The sequence below is a fragment of the Spodoptera frugiperda genome, chromosome 2, assembly GCF_023101765.2.
Source record: "Spodoptera frugiperda isolate SF20-4 chromosome 2, AGI-APGP_CSIRO_Sfru_2.0, whole genome shotgun sequence".
Lineage (NCBI taxonomy): Eukaryota > Metazoa > Arthropoda > Insecta > Lepidoptera > Noctuidae > Spodoptera > Spodoptera frugiperda.
In genome coordinates, this window is record NC_064213.1 from 5,568,798 (window position 1) to 5,587,604 (window position 18,807).

Sequence of the window (18,807 nt, forward strand, 5' to 3'; positions counted from 1 at the left end):
TTTTTTTCGATAAATTAAAACAATAACATGAACCGAAGTCGTGTAACGATCGACATAGAATTATTTATAAATAATTTATTTCTTATTTTTATTTTTTGATTTTTGAAATAAAAATATATCTATGTCCTTTCTAAGGTTCTAAACTATATCTGTACCAAATTTCAACCAAATCCGTCAAATAGTTGCGGAGATTAATGGTATAAGCATAGAATGTTCGACGTGATTCTTTAATTTGACATAACTTTTTTATTTATGAACCGATTGACATGAAACAAACACTAAATGTAAATTTAAGCATCCCACAATATATTCGTGAAAACCGCATCCAACTCGGATCAGCCGTTTCTGAGATTAGCGCGCACAGACGAACAGACAAACAGACAAACAGACAAACAGACAAACAGACAAACAGACAAACAGACAAACAGACAAAAAAAAAGTTAATTACATTTTTGGGTTCGACATCGACATAACAATAACCCCTGCTATTTTTTTTATTTTTATTTTCAATGTACAGACAGCACTTTTCTACGATTTTATTATATGTATAGACTAAATTAGCTACTAGTTTTTACATATTTAAACCAAAGACCTTTATTATTAATTAAGATATACATTGTCAAGAATATATGCACAAGTCATATATACTGCAACTTATTAACGGGTGAATTTCAACAAATACCATTTTTTTTATCATATCGGTGCTTTTTTTGTTTATGTACATATTTTGCTTATTTTTTAGGTTTTATGTAATCTTTAGGATAGTATATATTCCCAAATTTAACATCATCAACATATCATGTAAAACTTAGAAGAAAAATCAGTTTGAATTCTGGTTTCCACCGATATGATAAACCGTCACCGATTTTTTTTTTATGTACACCGATATGAAAAGGTTATCCACCGATATGATAAATTTATCCACCGAAATGATAAACTTATCCACCGAAATGATAACATATCCAGCGATATGATAATCTATCTATCTTTGAAATATAGTTAGTACTAGCTGGTGCCCGCGAACTCCGTTTCGCCAAGAGATGTTAATGCGCCAACAGAAGATAAAAAACTATTATAATAGAGTCATTTCCGTATGTTTTTAAAGTGAAGGTGTTGCATGCCAGTTAAATAACCACTTCTCATATATGTTGATCAGGACACTTTGTACTTCCACCATACCGAACGTCGAAATACATCGCAATAAGCCTAAAGAATTTCTTTATACACCACATTTGATGTTCTACCTGTAGGAGCCAATACAAACAAATTATCGGAGCTAGTGACACGCGAGAAAGCCACATAAAGCTGTCCGTGTGAAAAACAGCTCGTCCTAAGATCGACACCAGCGGCTCGAAGTGTCTGACCTTGTGACTTGTTAATGGTCATCGCAAAACATGGAGTAACGGGAAACTGCACGCGCTTAAATTGAAATGGGAAATGATTTGGGATTAGCGGTATGCGTGGTATAAATACTACTTCACCAGATCCACAACCCGTGAGAATTTCGGCTTCTATGATATTACTTCGAAGTGCAATTACTTTTAGCCGAGTTCCATTGCACAGCTTAGGGGTGTTAAATTACGAAGCAACATTATGGGAATGCCTACTTTTAAAGTAATATTATGTGCGGGGAGTCCAGGTGCAGCGAGAGAGTTTAAAAATTCAACCGGGTAATTTGTAACATCCATTTGATCTACCACTGTATTTATAGACCGGTATACAACTTGGTCTCCTTCAATTCGCTCTAGAATAATTTGGTTGATGGCAGCGGCTTGGTCATTTTTGGGCGTAAGTATTGCTCGCTCACAAAGCCATGAATTGTCTTGACCTATTAATTGGGAAACATCACCATAAACCAAATCAATGAGTTCCTCCACCGAAGCAACAATTTTACATAGGTTGTCGGGTAGAGTTACTGAATTACTTGATTCGGGAAATGAGCCTTCGCCGATTTTTAATAAAACTCCAGAAAATTCCTGCGCACTGGGGTTTCCACCTAAGTGAGCCCTCATGTTCTGCGTCAAGCTCAATTTTTCTATCCGAAGCCAAAGCACGGAGCGTTTTAGACATGCCCCGACCTCATCAGCTCTAGTTCCTCTGGTAATCACGGGTAGAGTCTGACGAAAATCGCCACAAAATAAAACTGTAACCCCTCCCATAACGTGATCATTTCGCCGGATATCTTGTAGAGTGCGATTAACGGCTTCCACGGCCTTTTTGTTCGCCATCGTACACTCGTCCCAAACGATTAGGCTGCACTCTGCAAGAATCTTTGCCTTTTCGCTATTTCGGGATATGGCACAAACTGGTGTTTCATTTATATCTAGGTCCAAAGGTATCTTAAACATGGAATGGGCGGTCTTACCTCCTGGAAGTAAAGTGGCTGCAATACCCGAAGAGGCGACTGCTAGTGCTATTTTTTCTTGTCTTCGCACTTCAGCAAGTAGCAGTCTAGTTAAAAACGTTTTTCCTGTACCACCAGGGGCGTCAAGAAAAAATATTCCACCATCCTGTTGACTGACACTTCTCAAAATTCGTTCATACACAGACTTTTGTTCATTTGTGAGGGTGCCAATATTATTGTTCACGATTTCGGCCATCGCGGCACGATCATAATTTGTCTCCGCTGCATACTCTCGACCAACACGCCGAACTTCAGTGGTTTCCTGCGGCTCTGGAAGACCATAATGACTCAAAGGATTGCCACCTATTGAAATCACAATATCTTGAAGTGAACAAAGGCAACGATTAATAATACGCTCGTCAGACTCTGCCACACTATCTCCATCAGCGCGCCTAGCCGCAAAACGAAAATCTTCGGATAGATGCCGTTGGTATTTTTCCCATAGCTGCATTGGATGGGCAAGTCCGCAGAACACTATCATGATTGCAAACAAATGTCGCAATCGGATGGGAGTGTCGCTGACTACGGCCTCTTCAAGAGTGTCGTCCCAATTTCGATCGTCATCTAGCAGACGCAATGCGCTGCAAGCTTCGTGAAAGGTGGAATGCTCAACACCATTAACAGTTTTTAAATATGTGTAAGAAGTAGCTCCCCGGACTGTGTGCAGTAAAAGACGCAAGTAATAACATTCATTATTACTCGGATGAATCGTGTACACTCGTCCTAGTGCATGCTCGCGATATACTCCTGGAAACCCTTCCACCGGCTGTCCCCGTCGGCGTCTATTAATGTTAAATGGGAGTTTTAGCCAGTATTGAACTGTTACCGCCTTCACCGCGTGGAGGTACTCCCAGCTTATGTTATTATTGTTATTTACATAATCACGGGACCACAGGGTCCCGGACCTTTGGAAGGCGTACGAGGGGCCGAAGCCAACTCGCAGAGGCCCGTTGAACAATTTTAATCTAAATGTAATGGGACATCAGCCGGCGATTATCCCTGTATGCACTATGGAAGTACACCAAAGGACAATCCCCGGTTGATGCAGGACTATTGTGAGATATGGTAAAAGGAAATGTTAGGGATATGGGTGTGGGTGGCTGTGGAATAGTTAACCGGTTAACTATGGGGACTATGGCCCCTGCCCCTGACCAATATTGAAAAATACGGATAAACAGGCAGGGGGTGACTCGCAAACTCAATAGTGGGCCCCCTGAAACGGCCGCTAGCATGTAGCGACAAGGGAAGCAACATCCGTTGAGCTGCTTGAGGAAGGGAGGGCATCCCACGGCTATCAGAGCAATCCCGGAAGTACGGTCAAGACCCCTACCAGCATCTTACTGGGATACGTCCTTCCCCCAAGTGGAGCTGAAGGCAACTCCACTCTTGCGAATCTCCACTCAAACCAGCCGATTAAGGCAAGAGTGAGGTAGGAGAGGCCACTCCGGATAGTCACGAGTACTAACCGGAGTTAAAAAGTAGGGCCTCTCCCGGGAGTCAGGTCCGTGGGGTCGCCACTGCCCAACAGCTCGCCACTATTATTATGATTCTTTAAACAGGTAAATGTCACAAAACGAAGGGCAATTCACGTAAAAAGCGTTAATTTTCATCGATTTAGCTTCAAAATTAACGGAGTTTCATGGAAACTTACCCCCCCTTTTTCAGCCCCTATTAGGCATATTTTCCAAAAATCCTCATTGCATCATTCTTAATTTGTAACCAAATAGCCGAATATTAATTTTAATCGAATTAGCTTCAAAACTGACGGAGTTTCATACAAACTTACTCCTCCCCTTTTTACCCCTTAAAGGGCGAATTTCCAAAAAAAGGATAGTCTATATGTTAGCGAGGACTAATAGCTATATAACAAAAAAAGTTTCATCAAAATCCGTCCAGTAGTTTTTGCGTGAAAAGCGAACAACAAACAGACAGACAGACAGACAGACAAAAATTTTTTAAATCATGTTTTTCGCTTCTATTGGTTGAATAAAGATCCCCCATCTTATTTTTTCTTAAATATCTGTAATGTACAGACATGGAGTTGTTATAATTTTATTATATGTATAGATTAACGTTTTGTAAAAAGTCATAAAACAAAAGTTGTTGTTTATGGTGTCACTAATATAGTCCTGAGAGGTTGTTAGTGTTTTACCAATAACCCAATACTAATAAATCATTATTAGTATTATATAGTAAGTTTTTATAATAACCGCAGCCACATCAACATCGCTCCGGCGCTGGCGCCGCGACCGCACCGCACGAAATTACACAGGATCTACCGATATGATAAAAAGACACCGAGATGATAAAACAATCCACCGTTATGATAAAGCAATCCACCGACATGATAAAACAATCCACCGATATGATAAAGCATACACCGATGTGAAAGAAACTGTACGTCCATAACACCGATATGATAACCTAGGACACCGATTGAATTTTCTTATCATTTCGGTGTAAATTATCATATCGGTGGTAAAAAATGCCACCGATTACACCGATATGAGAACACCGACGTGAGAAAAAACACACGTTTTAGAAGATTAAAGAAAATGTATTATATTTAGGATAAATTGAGTAACAGCCAATGTAGTTAATTCACTTGCTGATGCTGTTAGAACCAAACAATAATAATAAAACTACTCATTACACTGAAAAAATGGAACCACCGATAACATAAAATAATTGTCCGGGAGCAACTGAAATGGCATACTTACGTTATTGGCGGGAAAATGCAGCGACTTGACACGCGTCCGTCTTCACTGCGCGCTAGCGCACACTAACGAGGGAAATAATATTGGGGTGGGGACGCTGTCGGACCCGCCGATGTAAAGTTAGGATTAAATTACTTTTGGCCACCGATATGAGAGCATTTTTCGAGACAAGTATGTTTGTGCCTCTCAGTAATTATAAACGTCGGTTATGTATTAAAATATGCTCTATGTTAATAATAAAACTAATAGTCTATTAAATAAAATTAGTTACATACTTAACTTACTTATTTTTACAAGTGTATAAGCATTTTTGTCAGTAAAAAAAGTAGAGGGACAGCCACCGATATGAGAAAAATTGAGGTTTATGTATTTTTTTCTACCCTTATATATAGTCCTAGGCAAATTATATTTTTGCCACAACCCAATAACTGCCTATTGAATACAAAAAAAAATAATCCAGAACAATATTTCTTTTTTCAAATACGAATTTCACTAAAGACAAAAAAAAAGTCATTTGGGAAATTCACCCTAACATGAAATGAATACATTTAAGCATAACAAATATTGTTGTGAATTGTTGATTAGAAAATTAAACATTAAATATCACTGTCTATAGGCAAAGGACATAACTTATTAAAGCTACGCTTAACTATATTATCACCACTCTTAACACTGTACACTCTTGTGATCCCATCGTCGCCTGGGTGCTTAGCAACAATCCGACCCAGTGCCCATTTGCCTGGAGGGAGTTGATCATTCTTGATGAGGACAATATTTCCAATGTCAAAAATCTCCAAGTAATTTCTGCATGTACCTCCATCGCGACAGGTGATTAATTGGAACATCTTCAAGATTGGGTTGTGGTACAGTGATTGGTGCCTCGCCAATTAAAAAATGGCCTGGTGTTAAGGGTGTGATGCTATCCGTGTCGTCATTATCTATTGGGCTGAGTGGTCTTGAGTTTAGACATGCCTCAATTTGACAAAGAAGTGTGCTCATTTCCTCGAATGTCAGGTGATTGGTCAGAATCCTCTTCATGTGGTATTTCATGGACTTCACCCCCGCCTCCCATAAACCACCGACATGAGGGCTGTAGGCAGGTATGAAATGCCATTGCGTTCCATCCAGTGCAAGAGACTCTGCTACTGGTCCTTCAATTTGAAATTTTGCCTCCTTCCATGCTGCCGCTAGCTCCTTATTGGCTCCAACAAAGTTTCTACCCTGGTCACTCCAGATGTGTGAGCATCTTCCACGTCTGGCAACGAACCGCTTGAAAGCTCCGATGAACGATTCGGTCGTAAGATCACCGACCAATTCTAGGTGGATGGCTTTGGTGGACATACAAACAAACACGGCGACATAAGCCTTATTTGTTCTGACACCTCTGCCCTTTGAAGCTAACACTTGATATGGTCCAGCAAAATCGACTCCACTATTCAGAAATGGTTTGGCTGGAGTAACTCTGGCCTTAGGTAAGTCACCCATAATTTGATTTTTAGTTGCAGCACTGTGTCTTGAGCATATCAAACATTTATGGATTCTGTGTTTGATCATGTTTTTTGCCTTTATGATCCAATATTTAGTTCTTAGATAGGCTATCATCATTTGTATTCCACCGTGCAATGACTTGAGATGAGCATCCACAATAAGTATGGATAAGTTGGAGTGATTGTCTAATATGATTGGATTTTTAGCATTCTCCGAGATATCCGCGTGGCGCAATCTACCGCCCACCCTGAGAATGTTGTCGTGGTCTAGGTAAGGGTTTAGGGACTTTAATTTGCTGTCTCCTTTCACTTCCTTTCCCTTAATTAAATTTGTAATTTCATCATGAAATCTTTCTCTTTGTGTAATTTTAATGCAAACATTTAGTGCTTCATCTATTTCTTCGGTAGTTATGTCTTTATCTTTATTTTGCATTTTCTTGCCCTTAAGAAACCTTTTACAGTAAATTATTGATTTTAAAAGTTCTTCTAAATTATCAAATTGTTTGTCAAGGCTTTCTTTTTGCTCTTCTAGTTTTAAATTTGACTGTACTGGTTCTCTTCTTTCTAAATGTGTAGTTAGGTTGTTAGGTCTATTGAATGTAAGTGTCCTTTGTCTTAGCCATTTTGGGCCCTTCCACCATTGCTCATCTTCCTTTAACTCGAGAATATGCTCTCCGCGTGACGCAACATCAGCAGGATTGTCGCTTGTTTGTACGTGAAACCAATTAGTACCAGTGTTATCTAAGATTTCGACCACTCGGTTTCTCACAAATACCTGCCACCTTGTGGGGTCACCAAGTAGCCACGAGAGCATAATGGTGGAATCAGTCCATGCGTATATATTGTCATCAGGTATTCTCATCGCTATTTTGATTTGTTTCAGTAATCGAGATAAGATAAGAGCACCGCACAACTCTAACCTTGGAAGAGAGACGGGCTTAACTGGTGCTACTCGAGTCTTTGCAGCTATGATTTGTGTTTGTACTTCTTTGGTTTCTTGTGTGACTCTGACGTAAGCAACAGCTGCGTAAGCTTTGGTGGAGGCATCACAAAACCCGTGAACTTCTATTTTCGAATTATTGTTGATTGTAGTTCCCAGCCATCTTTGTACTTCGATTTCGCTCAAATTTTGAAGACTATCTCTTAGAGTAATCCAGTCTCTGCCTATTTCTGTGTCCACTTCTTCATCCCAGCCGATTCCTCGTAACCATAGGGATTGTATCAATAGTTTGGTTGATAACATAGCAGGAGCTAGCCAACCCAATGGGTCGAATAGTCGTTGGACGTCGGCGAGAATTGTGCGTTTGGTTATCGTGTTGGTTATAGGAGGTAAGTTAAGGCTATACTGAAACACGTCTTTGCCCATGTTCCAGCGAAGGCCTAAAGCTGTGATGGTGCCATGAATGGTAATGTCTAGACTAGCATGTGATGTTCGTTTTGCAGGTTCAAATTGTCTCAAGAAATCAGCGTCGTTTGAGCACCATTTCTGTAGTGTAAATCCTCCTTTCTGTAGAATCGCTTCTACGTTTTTTGCAATGTGTATTGCATCTTCTAGATTGTCATGTGACGCCATTAGATCATCAACGTAGAAGTCCTCTTTGATCATTTTTGCGGCTTCCGGGCAAACCGCACCTTCATCATTTGCAACTTGATGCAATGTTCGAACGGCTAAGTAAGGTGCAGATGCTGTGCCGAACGTAACACGCGTAAGTCTGTAGTCTTTGACTGGTTGGCTAGGGTCACTTCTCCAAACTATTCTTTGTAAGTCTTTGTCTTCTTTCGTCACTAAGATCATGCGGTACATACGTTGTACATCAGCCACAAAACAAATTCTTCTCATGCGCCATCTCATGATGAGGCTTCTCATGTCAGTTTGTAACTGAGGTCCTACTAGAAGTTCATCGTTCAATGAAATGCCGTTGTTGCCCTTTTGTGAGGCGTTGAAGACTATACGCACTTTTGTTGTTTCCTTCTCTTCTTTTACTACTGCGTGGTGTGGTAGATAAACGCTTTCTTTATTAATTTCTTCCTTTGGTACCTCTTCCATGTGATCCATATTTATATATTCATCCATAACCTTTATGTATTCTGTTCTTAGTGTAGGATTCTTCTCTAGTCTCTTCTCTAATTGATTAAGTCTCTTCATAGCTATATCTCTTGTTCCTCCTTGTGTTGATAGTAACTTATTGACTCTTGTTGGTAGTTTGACTATATATCGTCCGTCTTCTGTTCTTGAGTGAGTGGATTGGTATATTTCTTCACATTTTCTTTCGTCTTGAGTTAGTGTAGTTTCACCTTCCGTGTCCAACTCCCACATTGATTTCAACATCTTGTCTAAATTAAGGCTGTGGTGCATCACAATCAATTCACTGGTATTCCCTTTCTCATGTATGTTTCCAAACAAGATCCACCCAAGGCTGGTATTTTGAGCACATGGAGAACCTGGGGGACCTTTGATAATATCGCTTCTTAATATTTGAGCACATACTTCGACACCTAGCAGCAGATCAATTCTTCCTCGTTTATTGAAGCCTGGGTCGGCTAAGATGAGACCTTCTAGATGAGACCAGGTGTTGGTTGGGATGGTGTGTGATGGTAAATGCGTAGTGATTCGCGTTGACATAACATAAGCCTTAATTCTTAACTTGAAACTGTCGTCGTGCCTTGATCGCAGCTCGATGTAAGCAGCGTGTTTAACGGCAGTTGTGGTCGAGCCAACACCGTTGATTGTTGCGTGTGTAGGCATTCTCTTCAGTCGCAACAGTTGGGCAGCTCTCTCACTAATGAACGTAGCCTGGGAGCCCTGGTCAACCAGCGCACGTAGTATAGTTACTCTTCCAGAGTCGTCACAAACTGGCACTAGTGCTGTAGCTAAGAGTGCGGTACATGTACTATTGGCGAAATGCGCTGCGAGCTCAACTTGTTCAATAGCTTCCTTTGATTTGGTTTGTTCTTCACTAAGATGTTTATTGTCTGATTGATTAGTTGTACTTGTGTTTGCATATTGGTGAACAAGAGAATGATGGCGCTTGTGACATATGCGGCAGGACATGTTCAACCGACACTTTCTTGCTGAGTGTCCCGGCGCCAAACAATTGAAACATAGCTGGTACTTCTTCACATAATCACACCTCTCTGTTGGTTCCATTTGAGTAAAATTCTTACAATGGCATAGCGTGTGATTATCCTTGCAAAGTATACAGGTTCTTGTTTTGGTAGCGGTAGGTATTGTAGAGGCGTGGACTGTATATTCTTTACCTCGTGAGCTTGATGGTTTATCTCTTGAAGGGTTGGCATTCAATTCTAAAGCGCGAAATTTACTTTGTAAAAACTTCACAAGTTCCTCCCACTTAGGTAACTCCTCGAAATTATCTTTGCACGCTAATTGTTCCCATTCGCGATGTGATTCTGGATCCAGCTTCTGCACGGTCATGAATATGATGAATGGATCCCATGAATCAGTTGACACGTTCAGGTTTGATAAACTATTGAGGCACTCACTTGTCGTGTCTAATAATGTCTTCAGAGGCGGCCTTAGGGGTGGCGAACAGGGCAATCGCCCGGGGCCTCGCTCTTGCAAGGGCCTCGCGCTACACAACCCAAGCAAATTTAAAAAAATATAGATTTTTAAAACTTTTTATTTTGATCCTTAATTACCTACTTATTCAGGTTATAACATAGCGGTAAATTAAAATAAAGTTAGTTACTTAACTAATTCCATTAAAATTACTAAAACAGTTTTAATTTTACAATAATGTCTTGGCAGTGTACTTCCAACGCATTTGTTGCAAAATTACAATAGAAATTTCTAACAGTGTAATTGATAGTACTTACTCGAATATCGCGCCTCAAAATACTTGAAGATCTGTTTTTTAATCGTATAGCATTCGGGTCAGCTCGGGAGTCGAGACAGTTAATGTTCTGCTATTCTATCTCTCGGGGCATCCCCGCGATTCATTTCGTTCGTCAACTCTTAACAGAATAATCTAACGAATGAGCTACGTCATTTTCGATGGAAAGAATAGCAAGGGCTGAAAGCCGATCTTGTGTCATCGAATTCCTCAAATATGTTTTAATGATTTTAAGCCTCGAAAAACTCCTTTCAGCAGACGCAACTGTAACAGGTGTGGTGGCAATAATTCTCAGGACTATTTCGATAGTGGGGTAAACTTCGGTTATTTTTTTCTATTATGTATTTCAGCACCGAGATAATTTCGTCGTTTCCTTCATACACACGAATGAACATATTCAGTTCTTCGTACAATTCATGTCCATCAATATCACATGATTCTCCTACTGTCATAGATATTTGCAAGTCGCTGCATCGTTTCAAAAGTTCACTATCACTAATTTCCTTTAATCTTTTTGTATTGTACACTAGCTTTTGCCCGCGACTTCGTTCGCGTGGAATAGTGACTTCCGGCAAATTTTTGGTTTTAACCACATAGTTCCCGATCTCGCGGAATCTCTTCAAAAATGAGATGTAGAAGATATTCCAGGGAACTCTTCAAAAATCAACATAATGAGCTCTGCGTTTGAATTTAATAGACGTATACTCACTTAGGGCATTGAAAATATTATAATCTTTCCGAACTTAAGATGAAAACTAACTTAAAACTAAAGAAAGCTACGAATTACGAATTTATAACAATTAAAAAAGAAATTATATTACAACCTATATTCTATGCTATAATAACCAAGCTTAAACTAAATAATTTAAAAGAAACGACTTAAATCTAATCTAGCTAATTAATTAAGAAATTAGACTTACAATTTTATTAAAAAAACTAACTACAGTAACTACTAATAATCGATATCAAACTAAACCTACGTCAAATAGTTTAACCAAAAAACCAGGAAAACCCAACAAATAAACTTATTAATTGACAAATACAACGAAACCAATTTAGAATATACGAAACAGCAGGACCACTTCAGACAAATAATCATACGACTGATAATACACTTTTTCTACGATAGTACCGAAGCGCTCGGCCGATACCCAACCAAATGAATGTAACGAAACCATAGCGCGATCTATTTCGATCCGAAATCGAAAGACAACTTGGATTATTTATTTATACTCCGTTCGGGCATATTATTTTTTTCATACCTTTTTACTATTTATTTACTTTTTTTCGATGAATTAAAACAATAACATGAACCGAAGTCGTGTAACGATCGACATAGAATTATCTATACTCCGTTAGAGCATTTTCTTTGTACTAAATGTTTTATTATATTGATATTATTTTTTTCATACCTTTTTACTATTTATTTACTTTTTTTCGATGAATTAAAACAATAACATGAACCGAAGTCGTGTAACGATCGACATAGAATTATTTATAAATAATTTATTTCTTATTTTTATTTTTTGATTTTTGAAATAAAAATATATCTATGTCCTTTCTAAGGTTCTAAACTATATCTGTACCAAATTTCAACCAAATCCGTCAAATAGTTGCGGAGATTAATGGTTTAAGCATAGAATGTTCGACGTGATTCTTTAATTTGACATAACTTTTTTATTTATGAACCGATTGACATGAAACAAACACTAAATGTAAATTTAAGCATCCCACAATATATTCGTGAAAACCGCATCCAACTCGGATCAGCCGTTTCTGAGATTAGCGCGCACAGACGAACAGACAAACAGACAAATAGACAAACAGACAAACAGACAAAAAAAAAGTTAATTACATTTTTGGGTTCGACATCGACATTACAATAACCCCTGCTATTTTTTTTATTTTTATTTTCAATGTACAGACAGCACTTTTCTACGATTTTATTATATGTATAGATATAGATAGATGAAACCAAATATGCTCTCATGGTGTTTAAGTGCCTCAAACCTAGGATGACAGCTTGCGCGCACGTTGTCGACAATAACATAAAAATAGTTTATTTTGAAAATCTCTTCCGCATTCAATTCATGAACTTCATCTTTCCCTTCATAATCAAAATGCCTTTTTTACGTCGTCTTCTGACTTCTTTAAACTGTCTGTCAATCTCATTTTCCCTCTCTCTCGCTGTTACAAGAGATGACTGAAAACCATTTTCTCGATAATTATCGAGCCAATTGATGAATGCGTCTAGGTGTTGTATAGCCACATCTATGTATATATATGTGTGATTCGAGTGAGACAAGCGGCAACTTTATAGATTTAGTAAAGTTAATAGCCCGATTTGACCCCGTGCTGAGACTAGTTAGATTATTCTGTTTTAATTAAAAATTTTAGTCTTAGGAAAAGTCGCAAACATCAATTTTAAAATGTATCATCTCTGTATTTGTTAATTTTGCAAATCTTTCAAAGTAAGTATAACTTTAGTATTTCTCGTCAAACATAACAAGTACCTAAACCAAACAACCAGACCTACTTTCGCATCACATACTTTTTACGAAGGACAAAGGGCCTCGCAAAGACCTGCCGCCCGGAGCCTCGCAATGGGTAAGGCCGCCGCTGAATGTCTTTATATTGTTGGCAGACTGAAACGTGATCTTCTTTTGCATCACTAGTTTTCGAATGAGAGAATTCACTATAATTCGTCGGTTACCATATCTATCTCGTAACAAGTCCCAAGCTTGATCATAATTACTTTCCGTGATTTGTATGTGCTTAAGTAACGTTTCTGCTTCTCCAGTGAGGCTACACTTCAAGTAGTGAAGTTTTTGAACTTTGGATAGTGTGGTATTGTTGTGGACTAACGATGTGAAAAGATCTTTGAACGTAGTCCAATCTTCATAATTTCCCGCAAAAGTGGGTAACCGTATTTGAGGCAGCTTAATATTTCCTTCTTGAGTTGTGCCACTACTATACGTAACATCACTTATTTTCGGGTTCACCACGTTCGCTAGAAGATCCTTCAAATCGCCTTGTAGACATAAGTATAAATCTTCAACAACAAAGTAGTCCTCATTCGCAAAATACGAAACTTCGTTCTTCTTTTCTTTAGGAACCACCTTCAATAAATTATATTGTGCCGTAGTAAATTTCTTCCAGTATTCTTCATTAGATTGCAATCGCGTTTCAATATATCCTTTCGTTAGTCTTTGTTTTGGACATTTCTTGATATTAATCTGCGCCTTTTGTAGTAATGACGCAACATTTTCTAATTCCATAAGCAATTGGTCCACTGAAGATGTCATTTTGCCAAAAAAATGCAATATAGGTCACGTATTTGAAGAGATAATCCAATCGTAATTCCTTTGTAGCACACTCGTTAATTACTTTTTGCTAATATTTGCAGAAGTCACTCATAGCAAACCAGTTTCTTATCTAAGGAATGCGGCGCTTTGTATTCGCACTGACCGCTAGATCACTCAGGTAGCTGCGATTATCCGGCTCGAAGGACCATATGTTAAGGTGATAGGGTCTGTATTTGCTTGCAAGGATGTCGGTTAACTTAAAGAGGTGTTGCTTCGAATGCGTTTATTTCAATACTAAATTAGCTACTAGTTTTTACATATTTAAACCTTGTGACACACACATAGATAAAGTTGCACACATGCATGCGGCGCACTGCTTTACTTTAATAATTCGAACACTAAGTAATTAAGACAACGATATTGTATAGAGGTGCATAGAACTCATCTACCTACAGACAAAATGTCAACCAAAGCTTCGAAGTTTCTTCCTTATACCGAGATAACTAGGTACCATGAAAACTTAGGTGAGGAAAAGTCAAATTCAATCTAGTTGATAGAAACCTATGTACAGCTACGTACATTGCCGACTATTCAAATAGTCACGTAGAGAGATTAAACGAATCACAGTCCACGAAACGGCTCATAAAAGTAAGGTGTGCCGAGATTGTGGCGACAAATGGCGACAAAATGGCCGATGACTAACGTTTCTAAGTAATTAAAGTTCGCGTTGGAACGCAATCTAACTAAACAATCTAAAGTGTGACAAATAACTGGCGGTGGCACCACATTCGATTAAAAACTGAGACTCAGTTTCGAAGTAAATCAACACAACAATAAACTTGGTTGCAGGTGGAATTGGGGATACATGTGTGGGACGTATGTCTGTGTGTGTGTCTTCAGGTTTCTAGTTACTTACTTCTAGTTAGGCAGTTGTCCCACCGGCAACGATGAACGAGTAACGAGTAGAGCTAGAACTAGAAACGAGTGAAAACGAGTGAAAACAAAAACAAACAAGTGAAGCGAGCACTCGCCGGCAGTGTGAACAGTCAGCGATCAACTATTTGTATATGCATCTCTTTTGTTTACACGGAAAGTATATCTATTGTACGTTTCTTGAGCGAGAAAATAGCCGATAGTTAGTCGTTCACTCGCCGTTGGTGGGACAACTGCCTTAGGGGGTGTTCTATCTAAGGCTGGGAACATACGAATGTACTGATTAATGTATTAATCAAGTGGAAACTATCATTTACTTTTCTTCTTATTTCGTTGCGGGATCCAAGAGAGTCCTTCATGTCCCTGGGACGCGCTGGACTTCAATGCTCCGGTAGTCCGGTATGGTAGGAAGTGGTGGGCTTGTCCCATAAAAAAAGTAATGTGTTTCAAATGTATAATTTTCCAAATAAAAAAATATTACAATAAACACTAAACAACAAATGCTTTTAAATAAAAATAATATACGAATAAATGTTTTTGCCTACAAAAAACGTGTTCAATAAAATAATAATTTTACACTTTAACTGTATTAAGGACTATTTATGTAATAATTATATAAACAATACAGTTATAATATTGAACCCTTGGAAAACATATTTCTATTATAATATCGATGTTTCATATAATTGAGTGGTTTAGGATTTAGTATATATTTTCGTGTTAGGTTGGACTGTCGGTACAGTTTATACATAGAAATGGTGGGTGCTGATATAGTGCGGGCTGCGGTCGTCGCTACCTTGATCGCCTGGTGCACTGCTTATCCTGACAGGGTACTCATACTTTTACATTACTTTCTCCTCTATAGTTTTTTGTTTTTAACTTGGCTCCACACTAGGATTATATCCTGTGACGTGGTTGCGTTTAGAATCATACAAATCCACAAGACTTGGAAACTATAGTTTGTCAGTAACACAAAAGATTGTTCCGTGCAGCTATCGAACCCGCAAGTAGCGCAGCAATTCCTTATCTAACCAATGATTTTTTAACCATATTTATAATGCAATTACAGTATTAAGTTTGTATTTGACTGATTTCTGTGCTGCTTCTTCATACACCTTGATGTCAGGTCTACAAGGACATCACAGCTCTAAAAGGACTCCAAAATTGTTACCTGTTATAATACTTTTCATCTCTACTATATAAAAATCAATTGTTGTTCGTTATCTCTATATATAAAAATCAATTTGTTGTTCGTTAGTCTCACTAAAACTCGAGATCGACTGGACCAATTTGGGTAATTTTGTCTTGAATGATTTGTGGAAGTCCAGGGAAGGTGAGAACAAAATGTTTGAGGCGGCACGTAGTTGCCTGTATGTAGGTATTCATAAAATGGTAATTACTATCTACTATTAAACTTTATTAATGAATTTATTTTTTTACAAACAGGTACTAAACCGGCGTTACGACAACAATAACAACAACAACGATGCAAATCTCGAATATTCATACAGTAAGTTGTTGATGAGTTACATGCTACAAATATACTAACTTTTCTATTAAATCATATCACTTTAATGCATCCATAGCACAATGTGGTCTACAATTTTCTACAGTAATGTTTCAAATATTCCAAAGTAAGAAGGGTCAATCTCCAAAACGTTTGAATATCATTATTTACAATCACTTACCATTAAGTATTTATATCTGAAAAGCGCCAGAGTGATCACACGAGTACGCCCGTTTAACCAATATAGCAAATAGAATTATAAGGGCCTGTTTCACCACCCTCATTATGTATAAGTACTCGATAAACTTATGTAGCAGATAGTCCACACTAACAACGTGCCATATTAGAGATCGAAATGAGACCACATTCAGCGCTCTGATTGGCCGGCTCCAGAAAATCAACCAATCAGATCGGTGATCGCTGTCTCGTTAAACATAAAACTAACACAATTGTTCAAGATCATATTTTTTTCAATAATTTAATTATTTATTTATTTCACGTACAGGAAGCTTGCTGTCTAATAATGCCCTGAATGACAACCATAACAACCTGCGTTCAAATCCGAATAATAACAATTTGAATAATCTGAACAATCTGAATAATGGTCTGAACAACAACAACCTACGTTCACATCCGGATAATAATAATTTGAATAATCTGAATAATAATAATAATTTGGATAATCTGAACAACCTGAATAACCGACGTTATAAAGGTGCAGCAGTAGCCGCCGGGTAAGTTGACACTCTATATAAAGAAATGTATATTATTATAGAAACTCTCTCGATAGTGTGGCCGTAGCATTAATAAATAAAAAAAAATCTCAAAGCCAAAAAACACATTGAACCTTCAATGGTGAGGTGTTAAATGAGAAAGTTTGTTTTGTTAGGATGTTTATCCGTCAATCACGCTGTAACTACTGAACGGATTTTGATGAAATTTAGTATACAGACAGGATATGAGCTGACATGGGTGATAGGATACTTTTTATCTCATGGGAACGCGGGCGAAGCCGCTGATAGAAGCTAGTATGAAATTAATTACAATACATGCACTTTTTAAAACTACTGCACATAAATTTACTTTACCTATGAATCAAATAAAGCCATCCTAGAGGCTCATATTCTGAATGCTGAAACTATTGCGATCCTCGTCAAATAACTACGTGAGGAAGTCAAGAAACATCATAATTCATATGTAGTCCATAAATAAATTCTACATGTCTTATTATGGTAATTAAATTGTTTTTTTTTAACCACAGTCCAGCTCCAGTCCGACCTCCGACAGCGGAAGAACTTAGGAATCTCCCTATAATCCATCACCGTGCGAAGTAAGTAAAATGCCAAATTTACATTCTTAATTTTTATGGGATAAGGCTTCAAACGAGCAGAAGGTTTACCTGATGATAAGCAATCGGCACCGCCCATGGACTACAGTACTAAAAGATTTACAAATGCATTTCTCGCCTTTGGGGTGAGAGTGACAGATACGGCGAAACATAACGCAAGCGTTGTTTCACGCCGGTTCTCTGCATGGTAGTGGTATCATTCCAGACGAACGATTTCATTATTACCAAAGCTTGGTATTGCTTTAAATCCTCAATTACTAACTAGGTTTGAAATGTTAATTTTTGAGAAACACAGATATAACAATTAGCTGTCTTCAGGGGCGGACAGATTCTTAACAGACTCCGTCTTTAATTCTTCAAGGGATTTGCGATGGTTCACACCTTCAGTCAGATTCGTCAATTATTTTACTTCTTTAATTTTGATTACTATCGACAAAAATGAGTATTTATAGTACAAACTGCTTTTAAACAATATGTTTAGGTGTGATTATAATCGTGTTCAATCACATAGTCTTCTTTATGTCCATAGACACGGCCATAACCCAGAAATACACACGAAGAAACAAAGCCCTCCCCAGTAAGAAAAAAAAAAATATTTCATTTCTCTATAATATATCGCCAGCAATTTTTTATATGTCGTACGTCGACTTAACATACGTCATTGTAACATATCAATGATTAAATACACCTAATGTGCCTCGACTGACTGTCAATGTAATTTAAACTTTATTTATATTTCATTTTTAGCCCGCATCACACAAGACACAACTAAAACCCAGCAGCCGCACGACGCCCGAACCATAGTATAAAAACTAACCCGATGACCCGAACTTCTTGTATAATATAATTAAATATTATGATTGCATTGTAATCATGTTTTTTTTTTATTATTTTTCCACCAATATTACCTACTTATCAGCTGAAACTAGGATATTAGTGAAAAAGATGAAATAGTAATGTCAGTGTGCTTCGATCTCACACCTCCTTACATTAGACCAAGAATTAGATAGTTATTTTGTATTCCGTAATAGTTTCTATAAAATTTATTCAAATTCAACGATGGTACTCACTATTCATATACATAGAAATCTACACTTTGGAACGAGCAAATAGCTTCACTGGAGGACTGACCGATAGACATTTTATTTTCTTTATATTGTAATATTTGCTTTAACGTTCAAAAATGCTTTCTCGGTCTATTTAAAATAAATAATTTTGACTTTGACTTTGACCTACCTACAACAGTCTGCGTGGC

At 37.9% G+C, this 18,807-nt stretch overlaps 3 protein-coding genes across 4 annotated transcripts; 1 reads left to right on the plus strand and 2 right to left on the minus strand.

Annotated features, from left to right (window-relative positions):
* Nucleotides 1–1,541: 1,541 nt before the first annotated feature.
* LOC118282422 (ATP-dependent DNA helicase pif1) lies at nt 1,542–5,623 on the minus strand. The gene is made up of 2 exons (XM_050699492.1): nt 5,125–5,623; nt 1,542–4,679 (listed from the first exon to the last, which is right to left on the minus strand). Exon 2 carries the CDS (start codon nt 2,883–2,885, stop codon nt 1,542–1,544), a length of 1,344 nt encoding a protein of 447 aa, XP_050555449.1. The 5' UTR covers nt 2,886–4,679; nt 5,125–5,623.
* A 281-nt stretch (nt 5,624–5,904) lies between these two features.
* On the minus strand, nt 5,905–10,041 carry LOC126911595 (uncharacterized). The gene has a single exon (XM_050699504.1). The coding sequence runs from the start codon at nt 10,039–10,041 to the stop codon at nt 5,905–5,907; it is 4,137 nt and encodes a 1,378-aa protein (XP_050555461.1).
* Nucleotides 10,042–15,403: 5,362 nt separating this feature from the next.
* LOC118268952 (probable serine/threonine-protein kinase fhkB) lies at nt 15,404–18,423 on the plus strand. Of its 2 annotated transcripts, none has more exons than XM_050700075.1 (5): nt 15,404–15,527; nt 16,144–16,207; nt 16,710–16,938; nt 17,466–17,534; nt 18,082–18,150. In XM_050700075.1, the coding sequence occupies exons 1-5, from the start codon at nt 15,453–15,455 to the stop codon at nt 18,131–18,133; spliced, it is 489 nt and encodes a 162-aa protein (XP_050556032.1). In that variant the 5' UTR covers nt 15,404–15,452; the 3' UTR covers nt 18,134–18,150. The 2 variants fall into 2 exon arrangements, with proteins under 2 accessions (XP_050556032.1, XP_035439681.2); XM_035583788.2 differs by lacking the exon at nt 18,082–18,150 and adding an exon at nt 18,300–18,423 and having other exon boundaries at nt 15,420–15,527.
* Nucleotides 18,424–18,807: the final 384 nt, after the last annotated feature.

Excerpts from the sequence above, each read along its gene's own strand:
- LOC118282422 (XM_050699492.1), bottom strand. The coding sequence starts at position 2,885 with ATGATAGTGTTCTGCGGACTTGCCCATCCAATGCAGCTATGGGAAAAA.
- LOC126911595 (XM_050699504.1), bottom strand. The coding sequence starts at position 10,041 with ATGACCGTGCAGAAGCTGGATCCAGAATCACATCGCGAATGGGAACAA.
- LOC118268952 (XM_050700075.1), top strand. The coding sequence starts at position 15,453 with ATGGTGGGTGCTGATATAGTGCGGGCTGCGGTCGTCGCTACCTTGATC. Across the intron at positions 16,939-17,465 it reads GGTGCAGCAGTAGCCGCCGG|TCCAGCTCCAGTCCGACCTC; the intron begins GTAAGTTGACAC and ends TTTTAACCACAG. Across the intron at positions 17,535-18,081 it reads ATAATCCATCACCGTGCGAA|ACACGGCCATAACCCAGAAA; the intron begins GTAAGTAAAATG and ends TTATGTCCATAG.